Source organism: Silene latifolia, chromosome 1, assembly GCF_048544455.1.
Source record: "Silene latifolia isolate original U9 population chromosome 1, ASM4854445v1, whole genome shotgun sequence".
In the NCBI taxonomy this organism is placed as follows: domain Eukaryota; kingdom Viridiplantae; phylum Streptophyta; class Magnoliopsida; order Caryophyllales; family Caryophyllaceae; genus Silene; species Silene latifolia.
Window position 1 is genome coordinate 168,012,012 of NC_133526.1, and position 21,790 is coordinate 168,033,801.

At 37.7% G+C, this 21,790-nt stretch overlaps 1 protein-coding gene across 1 annotated transcript; it reads left to right on the forward strand.

The window, feature by feature from the left end:
• Positions 1–10,684: 10,684 nt before the first annotated feature.
• LOC141586970 (protein FAR1-RELATED SEQUENCE 2-like) lies at positions 10,685–16,592 on the forward strand. Its single transcript, XM_074408380.1, has 6 exons — positions 10,685–10,757; positions 13,901–14,187; positions 14,662–15,015; positions 15,139–15,639; positions 15,928–16,338; positions 16,587–16,592. Exons 1-6 carry the CDS (start codon positions 10,685–10,687, stop codon positions 16,590–16,592), a joined length of 1,632 nt encoding a protein of 543 aa, XP_074264481.1.
• The last annotated feature ends 5,198 nt before the right edge of the window (positions 16,593–21,790 follow it).

Below are 21,790 nucleotides of genomic sequence, written 5' to 3' on the forward strand. Positions count from 1 at the left end.
TCCCGGATCTCCGAGATCGTCGTCATGCTCGCCGAGTCAGTGTACTCCAGTGTCTCTGGAAAAGCTGGGGGCTCGACTCCCGCTACCTCGATCTCCTACAAAGATCAAATGATCCATTATTTAGATGATCATTCATCATTTATCGGTTTTATCAAAGACAAATAAGCGGTAAATATGCTTACCACGATCGGCCAGTACGCAAACCTCTGGCGAACAAACTCAGCGTACTCCTCGCCAGGAAGAAGGAGAGCATCACGACTCGCACCGGCTGGGTCCGTCGTCCTCTCAGCCTCCGAAGGCTCCCTAAACATCGTCCGGGGAGGATTGATGGGAACCGCAAAAGTATCGCGGGAGCACTGCCAAGCCAAACGCTCACCCAAGTACCACACATGCCCTATGGGCGTCGTCAACAGAAATCGACTCGAACTCCGAGGACGGAGAACCTCAGCCACGAAAGCTGGAGCTCCAAAGTAGCTCTCCCAAGGCCTAGGCACCCACTAAGGCAGGGAAACGAGGGATCATTCCGATGATCGTCTCTAAGCAAAGAAAAAGATATAAAATGAAGATTAATGATACTCACGCTGTCTAAGCTCATGGCGTTCATGCCCCTCCAACAGACGTTGTAAGAAGACCACTGGCTCTTCTGACGAAACATGATCCAGTCCCTCACGACAGAATACTCCCTCGGTACGTCCGCCGCCCTCGTGGGCGCGAAACTAGGAAAGTAGGAGTACACCCATGCCTGCAGACAAATAATAGTGATTACAGCTCATTGGCTTCTCCTCTTTATCGGAATTTCACTTACGACGACCCGAGCGGATTTTCTCCTCAACGGTGCTAAGGACGCGTCGTTGTCGACCTACAACTTTTTTTTCCTCAACGATGCCAAGGGCGCGTCATTGTCGATCCTTTAATTTCCTCAGCAATGCCAAGGGCGTGGCGGTGTCGATTTAAACCTTTATTTTCCTCAGCGATGCCAAGGACGCGTCGTTGTCGATTTTCTCCTCAGCGGTGCCAAGGGCGTGCCGTTGTCGATTTCCTCCTCAGCTGTGCCAAGGGCGCGCCGTGTCGATCTATACCTTTATTTTCCTTAGCGATGCCAAGGGCGCGTCATTTTCGATACCTTTATTTTCCTCAGCGATGCTAAGGACGCGTCGTTGTCGATTTTCCCCTCAGCGGTGCCAAGGGCGTGCCGTTGTCGATTTACACTTTTCCTCAATGATGCCAAGGGAGCGTTATTGTCGACCTACCGTTATTTTCTCCTCAACGGTGCCAAGGGTGTGTCGTTGTCAAGCTACCCCTTTATTTTCCTCAACGATGCCAAGGGCGTGTCGTTGTCGATCTATTATTATCTTCCTCTACAATGCCAAGAGCGCGTTGTTGTCGACTCATTTATTGTCTTTCTCCCCAATGGTGCCAAGGGCGCACCGTTGTCGACCCAACATATGATTCTTCCCCGGCAGAGTCATCAATATGTTCCCCAGCGAGAGTTCGTTACCGCCCCATAGCCCACGTACTTCTCAAAAACAGAGTTCGCTTGAGACCGACACAAGCAGGTTCTCTAGGTTTGGTTTCTTCTTATGGCTGGCGAGCTTCCTTACGTAGTCTAATTGACTTTAAACGTCCCTCCCCGATAGTCGACAGACTCTAAAATTTTCCTGACGACAAGTCCTTGGCTCAGACCCCTTGAGCAGCCTCGCGTCGCCATAGTCGTCAGGTTGTAATCTTCGATTGACCTGATGGCTATACTTTGACTTTCGCCTTGTCCAAGCCTCAGTCAAAGTGGGGGCTCTTTAGATACCTCATTTTTACACCTCCCGGCAACCACCCAGTGATGATTGGGCCGCATGTTTGATACGCGGAACGATTTTATGATAGTTCGTAAGTTCATCGACAAGTGATAGCTCAAACACTCGAGTCAACCTCACGGTCATCATCTACGTGCCGATACTGTCATTTTGACAGTAATTAGAGATCATTTGGAGTCCGGGTCAAAAACCGCTTCATTTTCTAAAAACCGTTTAAATGCCGAGTCAGAATGTTCCGGAATGTTCTAGAATTCTCTGGATATGTATTCCTAATTTAATTTAATATTTTTAAGGAAATATCTTCCGTATATTGTGTTTCACGGAATAAGGAAGTGTATATCTACCGAAATTCCATAAAAAAACGCGGAAATCTTCCTTGCTGAGGAGGAAACCTCTGGGGAAATGACGCAGCAGGTGTTGCGCCTCTTCCCCAGTCCTCTTTCCATGCTTTCCAGAATATTTCCATGATTTTTTTCCGTATCCGTGTCATTCCTAAACTCCTTCTTGTGTTTAGTATAAATAGAGACCTTCGGCCTCCATATTTTTCACACGTGTGTTCCGCCCCTTCTTTCTCTCTCTTTGCATTCTCGACTACGCTATTACTTTCGACGCCTACGTGCTTGATCAATCGACCACGTAAGCTCAGATTATTCTGAGTCCCAGTCACGTTGCATAGACCGACCAATTTGACCAACTCCACTTTAATCAATCTAATCAATCTTTTAAATCCTTTAACAAGGGCACTTTCCACGTATATTCGAGTCGAGCAATCACTAAACGATACCTTTAGTCAATCTCGTTTCGTCAAACATGTAAGTCTGAGGGTGTAAATCCTATTTTATTTTATTATACTTTTATTTTGTATCATCTAATGTAAGGTCTATATCAAAAGCACGTTCAAAAACCGTCTTAAAAACCATCTTTTAAAACCGTATTTACAAAACAGCGGAGGTTTGACATCGAGAAGAAATGCAGCAGCAGCTGCGCCTCTTCCTGAGGCTGCCGGTGCTCCTGCTCTTCTTCTTCTTCCTCGATCTTCTGCAATTTTCTATTTTTCTTATTTCTTTCGTTTCTTTTGTTCGTTTCAGTACATAAACATGTTTTTATTATTCCTTTTTAATTATAACGTTTAATTCGACATAAATCCCTTATAATTCAATATTTGCGGGTTTTCGTCGTCTTATTCAAACCCGGATTTTAAAGGGTCGATTTTCTCATATCGATTCTCTGGAATTCGTCTTTTGTACATACTTTTCTTTAATTGATTCCAGTTCATCCAATTTAATTCAATTTTCAAGTTCAAAGTTCGTTCTTTTTGTATTTCGGACACGAGTTCATCACAAATTATGTAAATCGCTATAAATTCTCATCTTTAATTCGTTTTATGACTTGTTCAGATGCATGTAATCTATTAAAATACTTCTACTTAAGTCTAATATCAATAATCGATCTTAAATTACCAATGAACGATAACAATCCACGATTCTGACTTCATAGCCAGAATCCAACTCAAGAACAGACACAGGAAGTGCTGCGCCTCTTCCAGAGGAAGCAGCAGATGCTGCGCCTGTTCTGGATTGGATTTTGTCCCTGAACTATTTCTCGCTTTGACGTAACTTCTAATTACGGCTTAAATCAACTATTAATCATATTATCACTTCTAAATCTGCCGTATTTTCATATTTTAATTTTCTTTTATTTTCTTCTTCGAAATTCCGTTTTGAGCGTGCTTTTGACGTAGATAAAATAAACCTTGGTAATCCTTGTAATTTTAATTATTGTTTATGTATGATTTTATTGTTTGGTTTTCACATGAATTAATCTAACATCCACTTTGACCCAATTTGTTTGCTAAAACACGTGTTAACCGACATAGTCTAGTTTCACATGCTATGATTAATCTATATTTGTTGCATTGCATGCATTACATCGACAATATATCATATATGAACAATTTCCATAATCGTTAGTAAAGGCCGCTATTGAGGCGGGCGGGATTAGGTGTTCGAATTAAAGAGCTTCCTAATACGTACCCTCACCCCTTACTCCAGTTATCTCTGGACATCCGTGTCCATTGGCATCTTCGAGAGTCATTCTAGACATAGAATGCTAAGGGTAACGAATTCTTAGTGTTTATGTCATTACTTTGTGTCTTGACATGACACGAAGTATTCGAACGGTTTCCAATTTTTCCACAATAAATTGGTGGCGACTCCACAAATGCGGGCTTATTCAACCATTCACCGGTTTCAATGCCTCACAAATCGGTAACGGCCCATGACGTGCTTTGGCAAACCCAAGGTTCCGTGGGAGAAGTGCTGCCGCATTGAGACCAATGCGCGGGTGGCCCATGTCCACAGAATAACTCCCGATGGTGCATGGTTATTGACTTTTGAGGAAGAAATATTTTATGTTAAGCGGTGATATTGGTGACTTTGTGTATAATTTACCTTGAAAATTAGGAGTATGAGAAAGTGACTTTAGCTTACGTAAGGTGTCTTGAGTTGAGAAAGATGATTATATGAGGCAATTTGTGGATAGTGAGTGAAGTGTTATCTAGGTTGGATATTTGTTAAGTGTTTGAACTTATGGATAGTGAACGAGGTTTTAATTGCATATTAAAGGATATTGTTATAAAGCATGACTTGGAAACTTTGGTTGGCAGATAATTGAAATAAATGATGGTAGATTTAGTATTATCAAGTTTGGTTTTTACGGTCATGAGAGTAAGGGTGTGGCATGTAATGCTTAAGGATTCAATCATATTGTTGAGGTATTTCATCATTCATGTTATAGAGTGTAACTATTTAATTTGAGTAGGTGTATAAGAGTGTGAAAGTGGTTATGTGGGAATCTTATCCTATGAGTGGTAGTATAGATGTTGTTGTAAAGTTGCTTCCTAATCATCAAGTAAAGCGTCCGTGGTATATATCGTGAGCTTGTTGTAGTACTTCAATGAGTTGAAATGTTATTATTGTCGTAGGTGATATTGGTACCATGTCCATGAGATTGCGTAGATACGATGAGTCTTAATGTGATTATGGTGTTTCACATTACTGTACGTGTGTTGGTGACGGTAGCGTGATACCATCATTGGGTATAGGGGAGATGTAATGCTTATGAAATGAATTTTTGAAATGTCATGTTGTACTATGTTTTGTTTTAGTTTGGTTGTAATAATGGACATAAGGCCGTGAGTTGTTTTAATTTGGTTATTTGATGGTGTATTAGTCACCATCGGAGTCTATTAGCATTGTGTGATGAAATGGGAAAGTTTGGAATTGAGTTGAGAATGAAAACATTCTGCCCAGGCGACACTTGACCGAGTGCACCCTGTACTCGTCTGAGTGGTCGCCTACTCGACCGAGTGGCCTCCTACACTCGACCGAGTGGATTGCTTTGACCCTTGTTTTGTTGATATTTGACCGAATATTGAGCGTGTATCCTTATTTCGCGGTTTATGTTAGTTGACTTGTATTTGGATGAGCATATTAACCTCACATGGGTGATATTTCGTGAATTGTTTACGTTTGATTATTTGATGTGGTATTTTGTAAGTAAATAGAAATTATTGATTCGATATGAGTGGATTGATGACATAAATGATGTGATAATCTTGTTTGATGTGTGAATCGACGTGACTTTATTTTGTTGTGTAAAAGTAAGATGAAAAATGCAAATTTTGTGTTGCATAGTGGTCGTTTGCATGATTGTGATTATGATTTTCCGTATAAATGGAAGTGTTGATGATGGATGGGAACGGATATGGAAACACATGTGTGATCATGTGGTGGATTTTACGCCGCATATGTGTGACATGATGTTCATAAATGGTAGTGTTGATCATGGTTGAGTCACATTACGAGTAATTTTGGCATTATTTGATTGTTTCCTAAAGTTCGCATATCCGTGATTGTATGCGTATATGTGAAAGTGTGAAATTTAACGTGATATAGATACGCAATAATAATCGAGTTATACCCGTAATAAATACATATATATATATAGCCAACATGAATTTGGAGTCCTTTGTAAGATTATAAATTGGAACCGTGGGTTTGACCTGACACTTGACCTTTGAGAGGCTTGTAGATGGGGGATTATATCAATGAAATTATAACTACATGAGATTTGATTACGGATAGGCCATGAGTACGAGAGAGTGTTGAACCTGGAACATAGTCATTTGTTGTAATACCCGTCCTTTTAGGGACCCGTTGACCAACCTTGGGAGCAGGTAATAGCCCTGAGTGATGCGCGTCAGAGTTACCTTGTGCCATGATTGCCTTTGGAAGTGAGTGGTACTCGATAGAGTAGAGGCTACTCGATCGAGTAGGGGCCACTCGATCGAGTAAGTGGGTTACTCGATCGAGTAGCGTCTTTTCAGCGAGGGTTTATAATCGTGTTTTGTTAAAACCGCAAATCATTTTCGCCTCCTTCCTTCAGATCTATAGGTCGCCTCCCTCCTTTCCATTCACCAAATACCTTCCATATGAGCCTTTGAGGATGCTAGTGCCTTAAGGATGAGTTGCTTGAGTCGGGTAGCGGTCTTAACGCCGTTGTGAGTTGTGTAGGTATGTCGTCATCATCATCTTTGTCTTGGTTGTTCCTTGTAGGGTTGTTTTGGTAGTAATAGGCTTGTATGCTGTTTGTATAGGGATTGCTTGCTTGGTTGATGTCGTATGGTTGATCGAGGAATCGCTGCTTTTGGTTAAAGGTAGGTTCGCCTACTCGGTTTACGTTTACATTTAGTGTGTCGGTTGTCGTATTGTTGTTGTGTCCGTGTGACTGAGTATATGTGGTAATCGGTTGGTGTACGCTGTTTTGTTTGTTGTGGTTGTATTGCAGCTGTGTGTGATTGATTGTCTTTGGTTCTCGAGGTGCGTCCTCGGCTGAGTGGAGTCACTTGCGGGAGTGGCTTCACGCCCTAGTTTCGCCCTCCGTGGAACCCGCCACGGGAGGGGATGTGCACATTAATGGGGCAGGGTTTTCGCTCGGTATGATGAGCGGGGCTTAGGTGGGAACGACTGCGGTCCCCCACTGGCAGGGCTGGTCCAGTGGACAATCGGTGACGGAGATTGGTTGGAGTGGTTGTGACTGTGTATGTGTGTTTGGTTGTGTTTATAATGTGTTGGTATTGTTTGTTGTGTCATACCTCAGTTACTGACCTTGTGTGGTTGTCTTGTTTGTTCTGTTGTGTCTGCCATGATCCCTTATGGTGAGCAGTCTGTCTTAGCAGGTGATGTCGTGGATGGTAGTTGGAGTCCTGGCAGGGATGAGTCTTCACGAGTAACGACAGTAGAAGTATATAGTTTCACGAGTTGTATCTTCCTTTCGATGTTTGGGTTGTATCACTTGTAAAATAACTTTATATGTTCTTTTATCGACTTTTGATGATTACTTACCTCGGGCAACCGAGATGGTGATGCTCTTATATGCAAGGGAAGGCCTTGTTAAGGCTCCTTGGTATATGGGGGTGTCACATTTGTGGAATTTAGTAATGAATGCATGAGAGCACACTATGAGGATTGATTGTGAACTTCGGGACGAAGTTCTCTTTTAGGGAGAGTGGATGCAACAAATTGGAAATTTAGGAAAGAGAAAGTACGGAATATGAGGAAGTATGAGAGTTGAACAAAGAACTTTGGGATGAGTGTGATGTTTATAAAGGAACGTATACGGTAGACGAGCATGTGAGATGAGAGAGAATGCATGAGAATCGGTGATGAGACTTGAGGAAAGGAGAGAGTGAGGCGAACTTCGAGGACGAAGTTCATTTTAAGGGGGGAAGACTGTAATATTTCGTATTTTATAATTATATATTTTATATAGTTTCTACGAATTATGTATGAGACGGAATAATAAAATAATAATAATAATTATTATTATTATAAGATGCTAATAATAATAATAATAATAATAAGTTGTAATGACAATAATAATACATAATACGATACGCGTATACGTATACATATATATTTCCACATACCATCCTATCTACACATACTTAACCCACCAACCATCTATACTATCTTATCCTATTTCATTTCCCACCACACAAAATTAGAGAAAAATCTTAGAGAGAAAGAAGAAAGAAAAAGAGAAGAAAAGGGAGAAAAAAGAGAAGATCGTCTTTTGTCCGTACGCCTCGAGATCGTAAGGTAAACCATCTTAAACTAGTTTTTATATTATTTAATTTATACCATCGACCCGCCTTGACCCCGACTCACCTCTGGCTGTAGTTGACCACCCGTTTGACCGCCTTTAACCGCCCAAAAACGAGTTGACCAAGTAGATCTAGGGCACGTTTTTGGTTGTGTGACTCAATTTTGAGACGGGTTTTTACCCCTTCAACCTTGACTGACCTTGGGTGGTTTTGGGGTGGTTGTGTTTTGGGTTAAGGGGAGGCCGTAGTGGAGGTTGTGGGTGGTGGTTTAGGGGGCGGCAAGTGGTGGTTAACAAACTGTTTTAGAGGGATGTCGAGTTATGTTTGGTGGTTGTTGATTGTTGTATTATTGTCGTGTGGGTGTGGTTGGGGCTCGGGTCTGGTGGTGGCTAAGGGTACTGGGCAGGACCACAGTGTACCGTGGCTATGCTGGTGGCAGTGGTACGAACCGTGGTTGTGGCTTGGTGGAGTTTGAAGGGTGTCGGGTTTGGGTTTGGGTGTGTGTGTGTGTGTGTGTGTGTATGTGTGTGTGTGTGTATGTGTGTGTTGTTGTCGTTGGTCGTGGTTCGTGCTGGTGGGGAGGCGCCTGTGGTGGCCGTCAGGGGCTACTGACCACCGTGGCCAGGTTTAGGATGGTGGTAGGCTAGTGGTGGGTCATGGTGGCGGTTTGAGTAGTATTGTGACGGGTTTTGGGTAGCTTTAAGACCAGTTTTGTTTATTTAATTACGTATTTAATTTAATTAGATTAATTAGTAATTATATTAGTTAGTAATTATATTTAACTATTGTAATTAGGTGCCGACTTTATGGAGGAGCATATTTGTATCCGGTTGCTTTATTGTTTAACGGGATTTCCTAAAATGTAGGTTAATCCTACTAAGTTTTAATATATGTTTAAATGGTCATGTGAGTTGTATTTTAGTGGTTATTGCAATATAACATGATATTGGTTAAGACATTTGAATGAGTCGGTAATTGACATGTGGTATCTTGCATTTATTGTATTGTCTTGTTTGTCGGAGGACGTGGTGGATTACTTGTTGTTATGGAGACGTAAGGCGGTTGGGAGACCGTCTTACGCTTGAATCGCCTCTTGGAGCTTCCCACTCCAAGAGGGATGTGCACATTAATGACTTGAGTTACGGAGGAACTCGTGTGGTTGAGACACGACGTCTGGCAGAGGATCCGGTTGGCTTCCGGACCCGGTACGTCCGGGCGTGTCCCGGTACCTGTTTATGGTTGTTGGTATATCTGGGCGTGTCCCGATACCAGTGTGGTTCTCGGTATGTCTGGCCATGTCCCGGTACCGTGGTGGTGGTTGTTTGATAGCATGTTATTCATATCATGGTCATGTTGCATACTCACACACTTTGAGTCATATCACACTTTATGTATTGAAACTGACGTTTGTGTGTCTGTGTAATTGTCACCTATTTTCGGGGTGTCCTGTATCGATCCATATGATATTTCCGATCATATGGGGAGCAGGTTAAGTACAGGTTTGCTTGTTGACGTGATCGGGATTCGGGCTGCGCTACGGACTTTGGAGTCGAGTACATAGTCACTAGGTAGATGACATAGTCATAGACGAGTTGTATTTTATTTATTCATTTGTTTACATTTATATAATCACTAACTTGTTATTTATTTAATAAAGTTTCTTAATTGTAATTCTGATTTCACTGCCTCGGGAAACAAGACGGTACATTTCTTAATTACCTTGGCCGGGTAAGAAGGGGGTGTTACACTTCCCCCCTTAAAACGAACTTCGTCCCTGAAGTTCACCTCACTCTCTCTTTTCCCAATTATTCCTCAATCTTCTCTCAAGTCTCATGACCGGTTCTCATGTAGTCTCTCGCCATTACCGTTTTCCTTTACTCTATCATAAGGTCCGTCAAGATTCTTATTGTGATTTCATTCTTATTAATCACACATGTTCATAGTATCATCCTCCCAAGGTTCTTTGCTCAACTCTCATTTCTTCCTCACGTATCGTACTTTCTCTTTCTTTAATTTCCGAATTATTACATTCACTCCTCCTAAAAGAGAACTTTGTCCCGAAGTTCAACTGTCAAACCTCATAATGTACTCTCAAAGGACTCATTACCTAATGCCGCAAAGCACCATTTTCTGGGTTTACTATCCGCATCTCTCCTATACAAGTTTATAGTCAAATCTCTTATGTTCCTAATACCGTTGATATAAGTCTTAGTCTATGGGTCTCCCGAAGGTCAAAGAACGAAGTCAAATCCGAGGCTTAACGTTCTAATATCATAAGTAGCTCCTAACTTCCGTTGGTGATACACGTATATATATATATATATATATATATATATATATATATATATATATATAGCCAAACTGAAAAACTCACTTTCTCTCTCAACTTTCCCTCTTTCTCTCTCTTTATTTTTTGTTCAAAAATCACAGGTACTCTGTTACCTCAAAAATCGATCAAAAATCTTCATCGTTCATCAACAAATTCAGCGATTTACACATTTTTTTCATGAAATTCATGCACTATCTCGATTAATTCAATTCAAACTATCAATTTTTCCTTCAATTAATACGCCGGAATAACCTAATTCTTCAAATCAATACGAAGGTGTGAATATTTCTTCCGATTTCTTATTTATTAATCGAATAACTGCAGTATTTGAATCAAATAACAAATTCTGATATGATTTATGTGTTTTTTTCAGCTTAAACGATGATTAATTCAGACGAACAAACTCTTACTTTGCCTGATAATATTGCTGATAATCAAACATCGATGAATTCAGGTATAAATTTATGTAATAATGCTGATATAATAATTGTTGTTATTAGGTTGATGAGTTCTGTGATAATATTTTGTGGATTACTTTCATACTGTTACTCATTATGTTGTTTAGAAAGTCATTATAATAATTACTACATAATATCACAATAATTGCATGTAGATTTCATTCATGATATCATTCAATATCTAGGATTTGAATAACTAGATTTGTATAATACAATAACTGCATTTCAGTATTAAAATAACTGCTGCATCAGAGATTGTGTTTTCCATCATAAAGACTGTTTTTATAGGATCTGACATATATCCTTACAATAACTACTTGTCAATAATGAAATCACTTTACTACTACATTAAAATAACTGTGTGTGCGTTGTGGTGCACTAGACTACCAATTTCAGTATAAAAGCTCCTATTTTCTGATAGAATAACCTGATTAGTATAATACAATAACTATATTACAATTTTACAATAATTGTTGCAGTAGAGATTATACTTTTCCATCATAAAGATTGTTTTTATAGGATGAGCGATATATCCTTAAAATAACTAATAGTCAATAATGAAATAACTTTACTATTACATTAAAATAATTGTGGTGCATTGTGCTGGACTTGAATACCAATTTTAGTAAAAAAACCTCCTTTTTCTGATGGAATAACTGGATTAGTATAATACAATAACTGCATTACTGTTTTAAAATAATTGCAGCAGCAGAGATTGTTTTTTCCATCATAATGACTATTTTATAGGATCTTGCATATATACTTACAATAAACTACTAGTTAATAATTAAATAACTTTTCTATTAAATTAAAATAACTATGAGTGCATTGTGGTGAACTAGGCTACCAATTTTAGTAAAAAAGCTTCCATTTTTGATAGAATAATTGGATTTATATAATACAATAACTGCATAATAATATTAAACTAACTACTGTAGCAGAGATTGTTTTTTTTTCATAATAAAGACTATTTTGTAGGACCTGACAAAATATCCTCACAATAACTACTCTTTAATAATAAAATAGCTTTACTGTTACATTAAAATAACTGTGGGTGCATTGTGGTGAACTAGGCTACCAATTTCAATAAAAAAGCTTCCCTTTTGGATAGAATAATTGGATTTGTATATTACAATAACTTCATTATAATATTAAAATAACTGCTTCAGAAGAGATTGTTTTTTCATAATAAAGACTATTTTATAGGATATGACAAAAATATCCTTACAATAACTACTATTTTATAATGATATAACTTTACTATTACATTAAAATAACTGTGTGTGCTTTGTGGTGGGCTCGGCTACCAAATTCAGTGAAAAGCTCCCTGATGCGTGTCCTAAATATGATGTTTTACACCCTATTTCACACGCATTTCAGAGCTCAATTATGTAGTTTATGCTGCTATTTTCCCTATTTCCGTCTACTTTCATGTTTTTGTGTAATATTGCAGAAATGTGAGGAATCCAGCTGAAATCGAGCCGAATCCGTCCCTAAGTGCTTGGCATAGGATTTGACATGAAGATTTGACTCGGGAAATGAATTTGGTGCGCGTAGCAAGGCCTGAAAGATATATTTGTGAGAGTTTCAGAAGCGTATTACCAGCTAACTTGGTCTATAGACTGACCTACATGGTCTATAGACTGCCAGAATGCTGAACAGTTGACTGCAGGAAGAGCAGTCAGTCGATAGACTGTATCCCATGGTCGATCGACCACGTGAGCTGACGAACAAGTTTTATTTCCAAATCAGAAGCTTCTGATAATCTCGACCTTTGGTCGATCGACTGATATCAATGGTCGATCGACCGCTTGTGCAACATGACGGGAATTAAAAGATTTTTAACCTAAGCCCATTTGTAATTAGGTTTTAAGAAGAGTTTTACGTAATACTTCTATATAACGTAACTCTTCCTGCTGCTTTAAAAAAGATTGATCATTCATTCATTAATTTTGTATTAGGGGTTCAGATTTATCATACCTAATTTACAGTTTTCTTAAGTATTTCAATAAAGTTCTTCTTTGCATCCGGGTTTGTTCTACCTGTTTTCCTTATTTCTGGTAATTCTTGCTCTGAATTTTGTTCTTTCTTTATAGATTAGAATTGATTAGTTAGAATCCCTAAGCCCTAATTCCTTCTTTTATGCGGTTTTACTGTTTATTTAATTTAATTATGAATTCTGTTATTTGCATCTTTAGTTTCGTTATCATTATTAATTCCAGTATGAGTAGCTAAATCTCCCGCGCTAAGATGTGAGGGGATCCGTAGTGTAGATGGCGTAAGATAGGTAGACCTGAGTCGGGGTATGGTCGATCGACTGACCTTGTTGGTCGATCGACTGTATCCGTTGGTCGATCGACTACCTCCATTGGTCGATCGACTGCGTCGTGTTAGATTAGCATCGTTTCAATGTTTTAATTGCAATATTTGACAAAATCGAATACATGCGACTAGTTAAATGCTTAGTGTTTGACCGACCCAAAAGATCGAGAGATAGGGGAGGGAAAATAGATTAATAAATTGAGACGACTAAATTGCTAAGATCGAAAGATAAGTAATTTAGGCTTTAGGAATCACTATTCAGGGCGAGAGCTAGTTTTAGTGAGACTTAGGGATTAGTAGCATAGACCGAAAGGAGCTACTAGTTAACTCGGACCGAGAGGACCTGTTATTTGCCCATCTTACATGATTATTTCAGACTTACCTAGGTTTACCGCCATCGTAACCGCCATCGTAGCTACAGTGAACCGATCGTCTTAGCCTTCTTTTAATTATTGTTTATTTTTCTTTCGTTATTTTCATTCTTATTTTATATTATTAGATTTAATCCAAACCAAAACCCCCCCAGAAATTCATAGACTGAAATAAAACAACTTAACTCCCTACCTCCCTGTGGATCGACCCTGTTACCACTAGCTTCTGTTAGTCCTAATAGGTTTTATAAATTTTATTTTTGGTGCACATAACGGCAGCGCATCACTCCCCTCTCTGATAGAATAATTGGATTTGTATAATTCAATAACTGCACTACAGTATTAAAATAACTGCTACTACAGAGATTGTATTGTTTTGTTTAGTATAGAATCTAAGATATTGAAATTAATAATACCATAACAGTTCAATGTTTTAATGTTTCCAGGCATTGAAATTAATAATACCAATGCAACAACTTTGTCTACACCTACAGTTGCGTCCGAAACAGGAGAAAATACTATCCATAATCTTGGATTGAGATATACTCCAGGTGGTAGTGAGGAGTGGAGTAGGATGGTAGAAAATGATTTCAAGCCTGCACTGGGGTTAATGCTTGTAAAGCTGGAGGAGGCAATAGAGTTTTACAATTTATATGCTGTGGCTTGTAGTTTCATACCAAGAAAGTACACACAAACAAGATTCCGTGATGGTCTGATAGACAAAAAATCAATGGTCTGCAACAGACATGGATTCAAAGAGGATCCCAAAAAGCTCAAACCTGCTGTTGAATTTGAAAACACAGAAGAGAAAAAGAAGAGGAAAAGATCTGTAGAGCCAAAGAAAACAAAAATAACAAGATTTGGTTGCAAGGCAAAAATACGGTTTTGTGCTGTATTCAATGACCTTAAGGAGCTAATAGGGTATGCCATTGATATGTTTTATGAAGGTCATTGTCACAAACTCTGCTCACTCAAAGAAAGGGAATTCCAGAAAAATTTAAGAACACTTAACCTTTACATTAAGCAGACAATTGTTAACAATTGTAAACTCAACATCGGTGCTACCAAGACATTTAAAATTCTGGCAGAATAATCAAACGGGTATGCAAACATCGGTGAATCTCTCACGGAATTCAAGAACTTCAAAAGAAATATTAAATATTACATAGGTGACAAGGATGCTGACATGTTTCTCGATTATTTAAAGGGGCTCTCTGAGTCACATGATGGCTTTTACTTTGCTTATGAAGTTGATGAGGATAACTGTTTGGCTAGAATCTTTTGGGCAGATGCACAGGCAAGAATGAATTATTCCATGTTTGGGGACACCATCACCTTTGACCCTACTTATGGTGCTAACAAGTACCACATGGCTTTCACCCCATTCACTGGTGTTGACAACCGTAAAAAGTCGGTGACTTTTGCTGCTGCACTTGTCGATCATGAGAACGATGGGTCATTCATTTGGGTGTTTAAGAAGTTCCTTGATTGTATGGGCAACCAGGAACCTCAGTGCATTCTTACTGATCAAGATCCATCAATTAAACTCGGGGTGCGTTCTGTATTCAAGAACGCAAGACATCGCTACTGCATGTGGCATATAATGAAAAAACTTACCGATAAATTTGAGTCACAGATTTGTAAGGAGACTGACTTTGTTGAGCGAATATGTGCAGTTGTTTAGGATACTGACTTGGAACCCACTGAGTTTGAAGAAAAATGGTCTCACGTGATTAGTGACTTTGAGTTGAATGATAATACTTGGTTGACATACATGTATGGCAAAAGGCACAAATGGACACCTGCTTACTTTAATGATTTGCCTTTAGGCTGTCTTTTGAAAACAACACAAAGATCAGAGAGTCAAAACAATTATTGCAAAAGATTTGAGAGCATAGATGGCACAGTTGTTGAATTTTGGTTGCGTTTTCAGAGTGCAATGGAACAACAACGCTATAATCAGAGATTTCTTGATGCTGCAAGTGACAGCACGTTGCCAGAGGTTTCCTCTAAGACAATGATTGAGAAACATGCCTCCAAAATCTACACACATACTGTTTTCTATGAGTTCCAAGAGCAAGTGCAAGCGGCTCCCTGTTCTTGTGCCATTAGGGGATTTTCTGAGCAAGGAAACATGGACATTATAGGTGTTGAAGATGCCTACAAGCAACGTAGAATATTTCAGGTTATTCCATTTTAGAAACATAGTTGTGTTTTGACTTTAAAATACAATAAATGTGATAAAAGAATACAATAACTGTGTTTTGACATTAAAAAAACTGATGGACTTCTACCTTGGTGTTCATTGCTATTCTGAATAAAATAATCCATGTTGAACTACATAATAACTATGTTTTCTTTTTGTAATAACTACACTGTAATGCAGGTTGCTCACAATAACGAATCAAAGGAAACAACATGTACGTGCAAGATGTTTGAGAGGAAAAAAATCCTTTGTAAACACATTATATAGATTATATCAGGAAAAGGATTGCATAGCATACCGGAGCAATACATCGAAAGCAGATGGACGAAGAAATCATATAGAAAGCCTTTGTATGGACTGGATGGAAAGTTATTGCAAGACTACGATCCCACTGATTTGAGAAAGTTGGAATTATCAAGAGTATGGTCTGAGTTTTATGCAACAATAAGTGTTCTTAACTCGATGCCTCAAAACCAGATCAAGGAACTAAGTTTGATGCTTTTACAATTCCGAGAGAAAATAAATCCAACAAAAGAGAGCTTGACAAAGGAACAAGAACTGGAAATGCTCTTAGGTTGTTCAGCAAAATCAAATATTACTATTCTTTCGCCAAAGATTGCAAAAAACAAAGGAAGTGGCAAGAGAATGAAATCAAACAAGGATAACGCAATTGAGAAGGCAAGCAAACCGAAGAGGCTATGTAATAACTGCAAACAAATGGAAAACCATGACAAGAGAAACTGTCCAAATCCATTTGTTGAGCATGCTTTGGAGGAAGAAGATGAAGAGAAAGATGAAATGGAGGATGAAGATGTAGATGAAGATGAAGATGAAAATGGAATATGAATATGATACATCACACTAATTGATGATAGGATAATTACTTTACTATAATTCTTTGATAATTTGTAATCAATGTTTCATAGTTGTGATTTTGTTCATGGAATACCTTGCAATATTACAATAGTTGTGTGAAAAGCTTTACAATAGTCAAGGTTATACTTTACAATAACCGCATAATTACAATAATTGTGTTAGAGTTTTACAATAACCAAGGTTATACTTTACAATAATTGATTTTGTTCATTGAAAACCTTGCACTTTACAATCAATTCCTTTACAATAATTCGCTGATGATTTTGAATCTATTTTGCAATTGTTGTGATTTTGTTCATTTAATACGTTGCACTATTACAATAATCACGTGAAAGCTTCTACAATAATCAAGGTTATGCTTTACAATAACCACAATTTTACAAATATTTGCGTAAGAGCTTACAATAGTCAAGATTATGCTTTACAATAATCAAGGTTATGCTTTACAAAAACTATAATTTACAATAATTGCATGAGAGCTTTACAATAATCAATGTTATGCTTTACAATTATAAGTGAATAACTATCTGAAAAGTTTGGCGATAAACGTGTGCCTTGTCTTAAACTTTTGCTATTTGAGTTAACTAATTTAAAATAATTACATTTTGATAATTTGAATAACTGCGTGAGAGCTTCACAATAATCAATGCGTGAGAGCTTTAAAATAATTTGAATAACTGCATGATGATTTGAATAACTACGTCAGAGCTTTACAATAATCAATGCGTGTGCCTTGTCTTTATTTTGTAAGTCTTTACACTAATTGTTATACTAATTAAAAATAATAATTGCTATAAAATTTTAAAATAACTACACTACATCTTTACAATAACTACAAATCAGTCTTATTGTTAGTTATAGAAAATAACAAAGTCATAAATTACACAAGAATGATTGGAACTTACACCAGCAGCCTTTGCTCGAATAACATCATCAGTATCAGAACAGTCAGGCAGTTCCAGATACTTTTTTCCAGGTTCAGGTTTATCAACAACAACTGCACATACCTCAGCGGCCTTTGCTTCTCTTAAGCGTTAGCAGACAGGATAAACATCGTTGATATATTCCCCCATTTCCTAACGAACCAGAATTGAGCTCAAAGGTACCCCTTCTAATAAAAGATTTCTCATCCCAATGCTTAATAAGAGGAGTCTCAGAAGACATTGTATTTTCCTTAAAACGCATACGATGAAAGTATGCCACCATAACAACAAGTATGCAACCACGTAAAGTAGACGACCCAGTTCTACACCTCTTAATACCATCGACTAATTTATCAAACACATAATCACACCAATACAAATGTTGGATACGTGAAACATCTTGCACCGCTTTAAGAATTGAAAAGCCAATTGCATAATTTGAAGGAGGAGCAAGGACAATATGGACATAGCATAAAGGACAAACAACTTCCGATATTCATCTCCTCCATCATCTCCCATACCAGTAATTGAATTTTAAATAGCAGGGATAGTAACATAATTTGTCCCTTCTACATTAAACTTCTTCCGGAACTCGTCTTTCAATGTCTCTTGTGAAGACAAGAAGCTATGTCCAGTGTATACAACCTCAACCTTATCACCACCGTTTGGCAATCCAAAAACATCATACACATCATCCTTTGACAGAAAAAACTTGATATCTTTTGCTTGAAAAATATGAGCAGTTGCATTAAAGTGTTTTATAAACAATGGTATAACAGCAAATGGCAAACTGTTCACTTTGAAATCAAGCAAAGCACCAAATCCGATCTCAATGACAGCCTTTCGCTGATTTGGACCAAGTTGTTTTACCAGGTTAACCAAACCATTAGGACGACAGCTCACTTTAACTTTTCAGCGCTGAAACAAAAAATCAAGCAAAAATAAAGAGTGGCACATCAAAACAAGGAGAATAAACATAAACTCAAAACAGGGGGGAGGAATATATACCTACATGTTCACTCTTGGAGTTCTAGGAACCTTATTGAGCTTCTTTTTTGGAAAATTTACTTTTCAGCGTTTCAAATCAGCTCTATTACCAACTTTAGGCTCCATGTTACGTTTAGGACCCATTTGTTTTTATCACTGACCAACAGAATAAAAAAATATCAGAATAAACAAATTTATGACAACAACTAATACAATAACTGAATTTTTATAATACAATAACTACGTTAAAGTAATACAAATAATCGACATGTAACGTTACAACAGCTGCATTTGTAAGCACATTATATATATAGAACAACTAATGTACACAACACCCCAATAAGTTACTGTCTGATACAATAACTGAGTTTTTATAATACAATAACTAGGTTAAAGTAATACAATAACCGACATGTAATGTTACAACAGCTGCATTTGTAAGAATATACAATAACTAAGTTTTCATATTAAAATAACTGGACTTGACTAAAGCTGACTTTAAAACACTAACCAAGACAATAACTAAATAATATAGAATAACTAAATTACTAAATTACAATAACTACATCAATATATTACAATAACAAAAATAATTTCAAAATAAACACATTTTCTTCATTAGAATGCACACGAATTCACCAGAAAAGAAGAACATCAACAGTCAAAAATCAGATACAAAAATGAAAAAAATGAAATTAGGAAACTCTAGAATTATGCGAAGACAATATGAAATATAATTTAACAACAAAAACACAACAAATTAAACTACATCGTGAAAATGACTGAATAAATTGAAGAATAAATACAGAAAAACAAGAAATTCAAGCAATTGAACAAATAAACGAAAAAAATAGCAAGAAATTCAAGTAACCGAAGAAAATTATTACTTGATCGGACGAAATTGAAGATGAAGTAGAGTTAGTGCGCATGAAATTGAAGAACGACGAACAACGAAATAAAAGAAATTGAAGAATGAAGAACGAACAGCGAAATTGAAGTGAAGATCGCAGTAGAAGGAGAATGATAGAGAGAAACTATGAAGAGAGAGAAAATGACGAGAGAAAACTGAAATAAAAATTGAGAAACCGCCTAAATGTTGAACTTACATGTGTTATATACAAATTTTAAGATTAAATTTCAGCCAACCATTTTAGTTTAGATGAGTGGTTCAGATTTAGAGGGGTAAATCACACAATATGACCCAAATATATATATATATATGTATATATATATATATATACATATATATATATATATATATATATATATATATATATATATATATATATATATATGTATATATACATATATATATACATATATACATATATATATATATACATATATATATATATATACATATATATATATATATATATATATATATATATATATATACCATGTGACATGACTCAACATCATCGCGCTTGTAACACCCCCATATACAAGGTGCCTTACCAAGGACCACCATAGCATGTGAAGCTGCTACCATCTCGGTTTCCCGAGGTTAGTATATCAAAAGTAACCATTCAGAAACATTTATTAAAGTATAACGTTTAGCGATTACATCGTCTCAAAGAAATACCAAAACGAAAGTGTATAAATCTCAAGACATCATAATCCAAAACATCTAAACTCGTAATAACGGAAGCTAGACTCAAAGTGATGACATCCCATCCTCGTCCCCACAGCTAAAGACAACCATCACCTGTCACAATCTGCTCACCATCCTCGAATGGATCACCACAGTTTTACAAAACAACAACGAGGTCACTTCACTGAATAATAAAGATAATCAATATACAAGAAACAACCACAAAAACAAGTATACAACCATCCTCTGATTCCAATCATGCCTCATATATGACTACACACTTAAGTGTGTGGTCCTGCCAGATTAATGCCGCAACAGGTAATCCACACCGCCAGTGAGGGAACGCAACCTTCCCCACCTAAGCCCCGCTCATCGCAACGAGCAACAACCCATGTCCATTAATGTGCACATCCCCCTTTGTGACGGGAACCACAAGGGGCGAATCAAGGGCGTGAAGCCATTTCAAAAAATGACTCCACTCAGCCGAGGACGCTCCTCACCAACATAGCTAATCCACCACAATTCCAAAAATCAAGAAAGACGAGCCAATCACGATACTAATCACGCCAATACAATAATAATCATCTTAAATCAATTAAACAGACAACTGAGTTGGGAAACCCTACCTTAGCACAGATCCGAATACGAGTCTACAGTAGAGGCTAGAAACGCTCTTCTACAAATCCTTCACCTAACAACAATCACAACAATCTAATCACCACATGTAATCACCTTTTTCCGCATTTCCAATACTAGGGTAAAACCCCAATAGACAACTCTAAACAAAAGGTATGGAACTAGTGACTTACCGACGCAACCGACGTGAGAGAGAGAGATGAACAAAGACTCACGAACGATCAAAGGTCTTGGGAGTGATTAAGGATGATTAGAGAACGTAGAGAGTAATTAGGTTATTGTAAAAAAGAAAAGTAAAACTGTTAAAACACGATTTATAACTTTAATCATCCTTAACCAAACCGCGGAAATAAATCCCGTCAGACCGGATACTCGGTCGAGTACTGAGAGTACTCGGCCGAGTACACCTTACTCGGCCGAGTATTACACTACTCGGCCTAGTGTTCCTGGACAGTAGCCTGACTAGAAAACACACGACACATTACTCGGCCGAGTTAGCCCTATTCGACCGAGTAACAGAACTCAGAAAACCAAGGTATTACAGCGCATGTATATGTCACGTCAAATGTCACATAATCACATGTATGTGCATTAAATCGCCAAAAATACACGGACTCCATGAAAGAATTAAGGAATGTCAAAATTACTCGTGATGTGACTCAACCATGTTCAAGACTTCCATTTTCCACATACACCATGTCACGCATGTACCGCGTCAAATCCCCCACATGATCACACATGTGTTTTCATACTCAATTTCATCCACCATCGACACTTTTGTAATAAAGAAGATTACCATACTAAATCATGTAATTAACCACTATATGACATATAATTTGCACCGATCAAATAACACGAACATTGTTGTCACAAAATAAATCACGGTAAGTGACATGCATTATGCAAGCTTATCACATCCTCTTCATTGTCAATTACGCATGTCAAAATAATTTTTTCCATTGAATTGCACCTTGAAATAGCAAAATGCCACTTAATATGACCAAACGTAAACAACTCACGAGAATATCACTCCTACGGGCTATCATGCTCACCTAGCCATAAGTCAACCAACATAAATCGCAAAATAAGGTGCACGCCCAATATTTGGTCGACT

Bases quoted from the DNA above. Each gene is read 5' to 3' on its own strand.
- LOC141586970 (XM_074408380.1), top strand. From the start codon at position 10,685: ATGATTAATTCAGACGAACAAACTCTTACTTTGCCTGATAATATTGCT. The intron at 10,758-13,900 runs GTATAAATTTAT...TAATGTTTCCAG, and splicing joins TCAAACATCGATGAATTCAG to GCATTGAAATTAATAATACC. The intron at 15,640-15,927 runs GTTATTCCATTT...CACATTATATAG, and splicing joins AGCAACGTAGAATATTTCAG to ATTATATCAGGAAAAGGATT.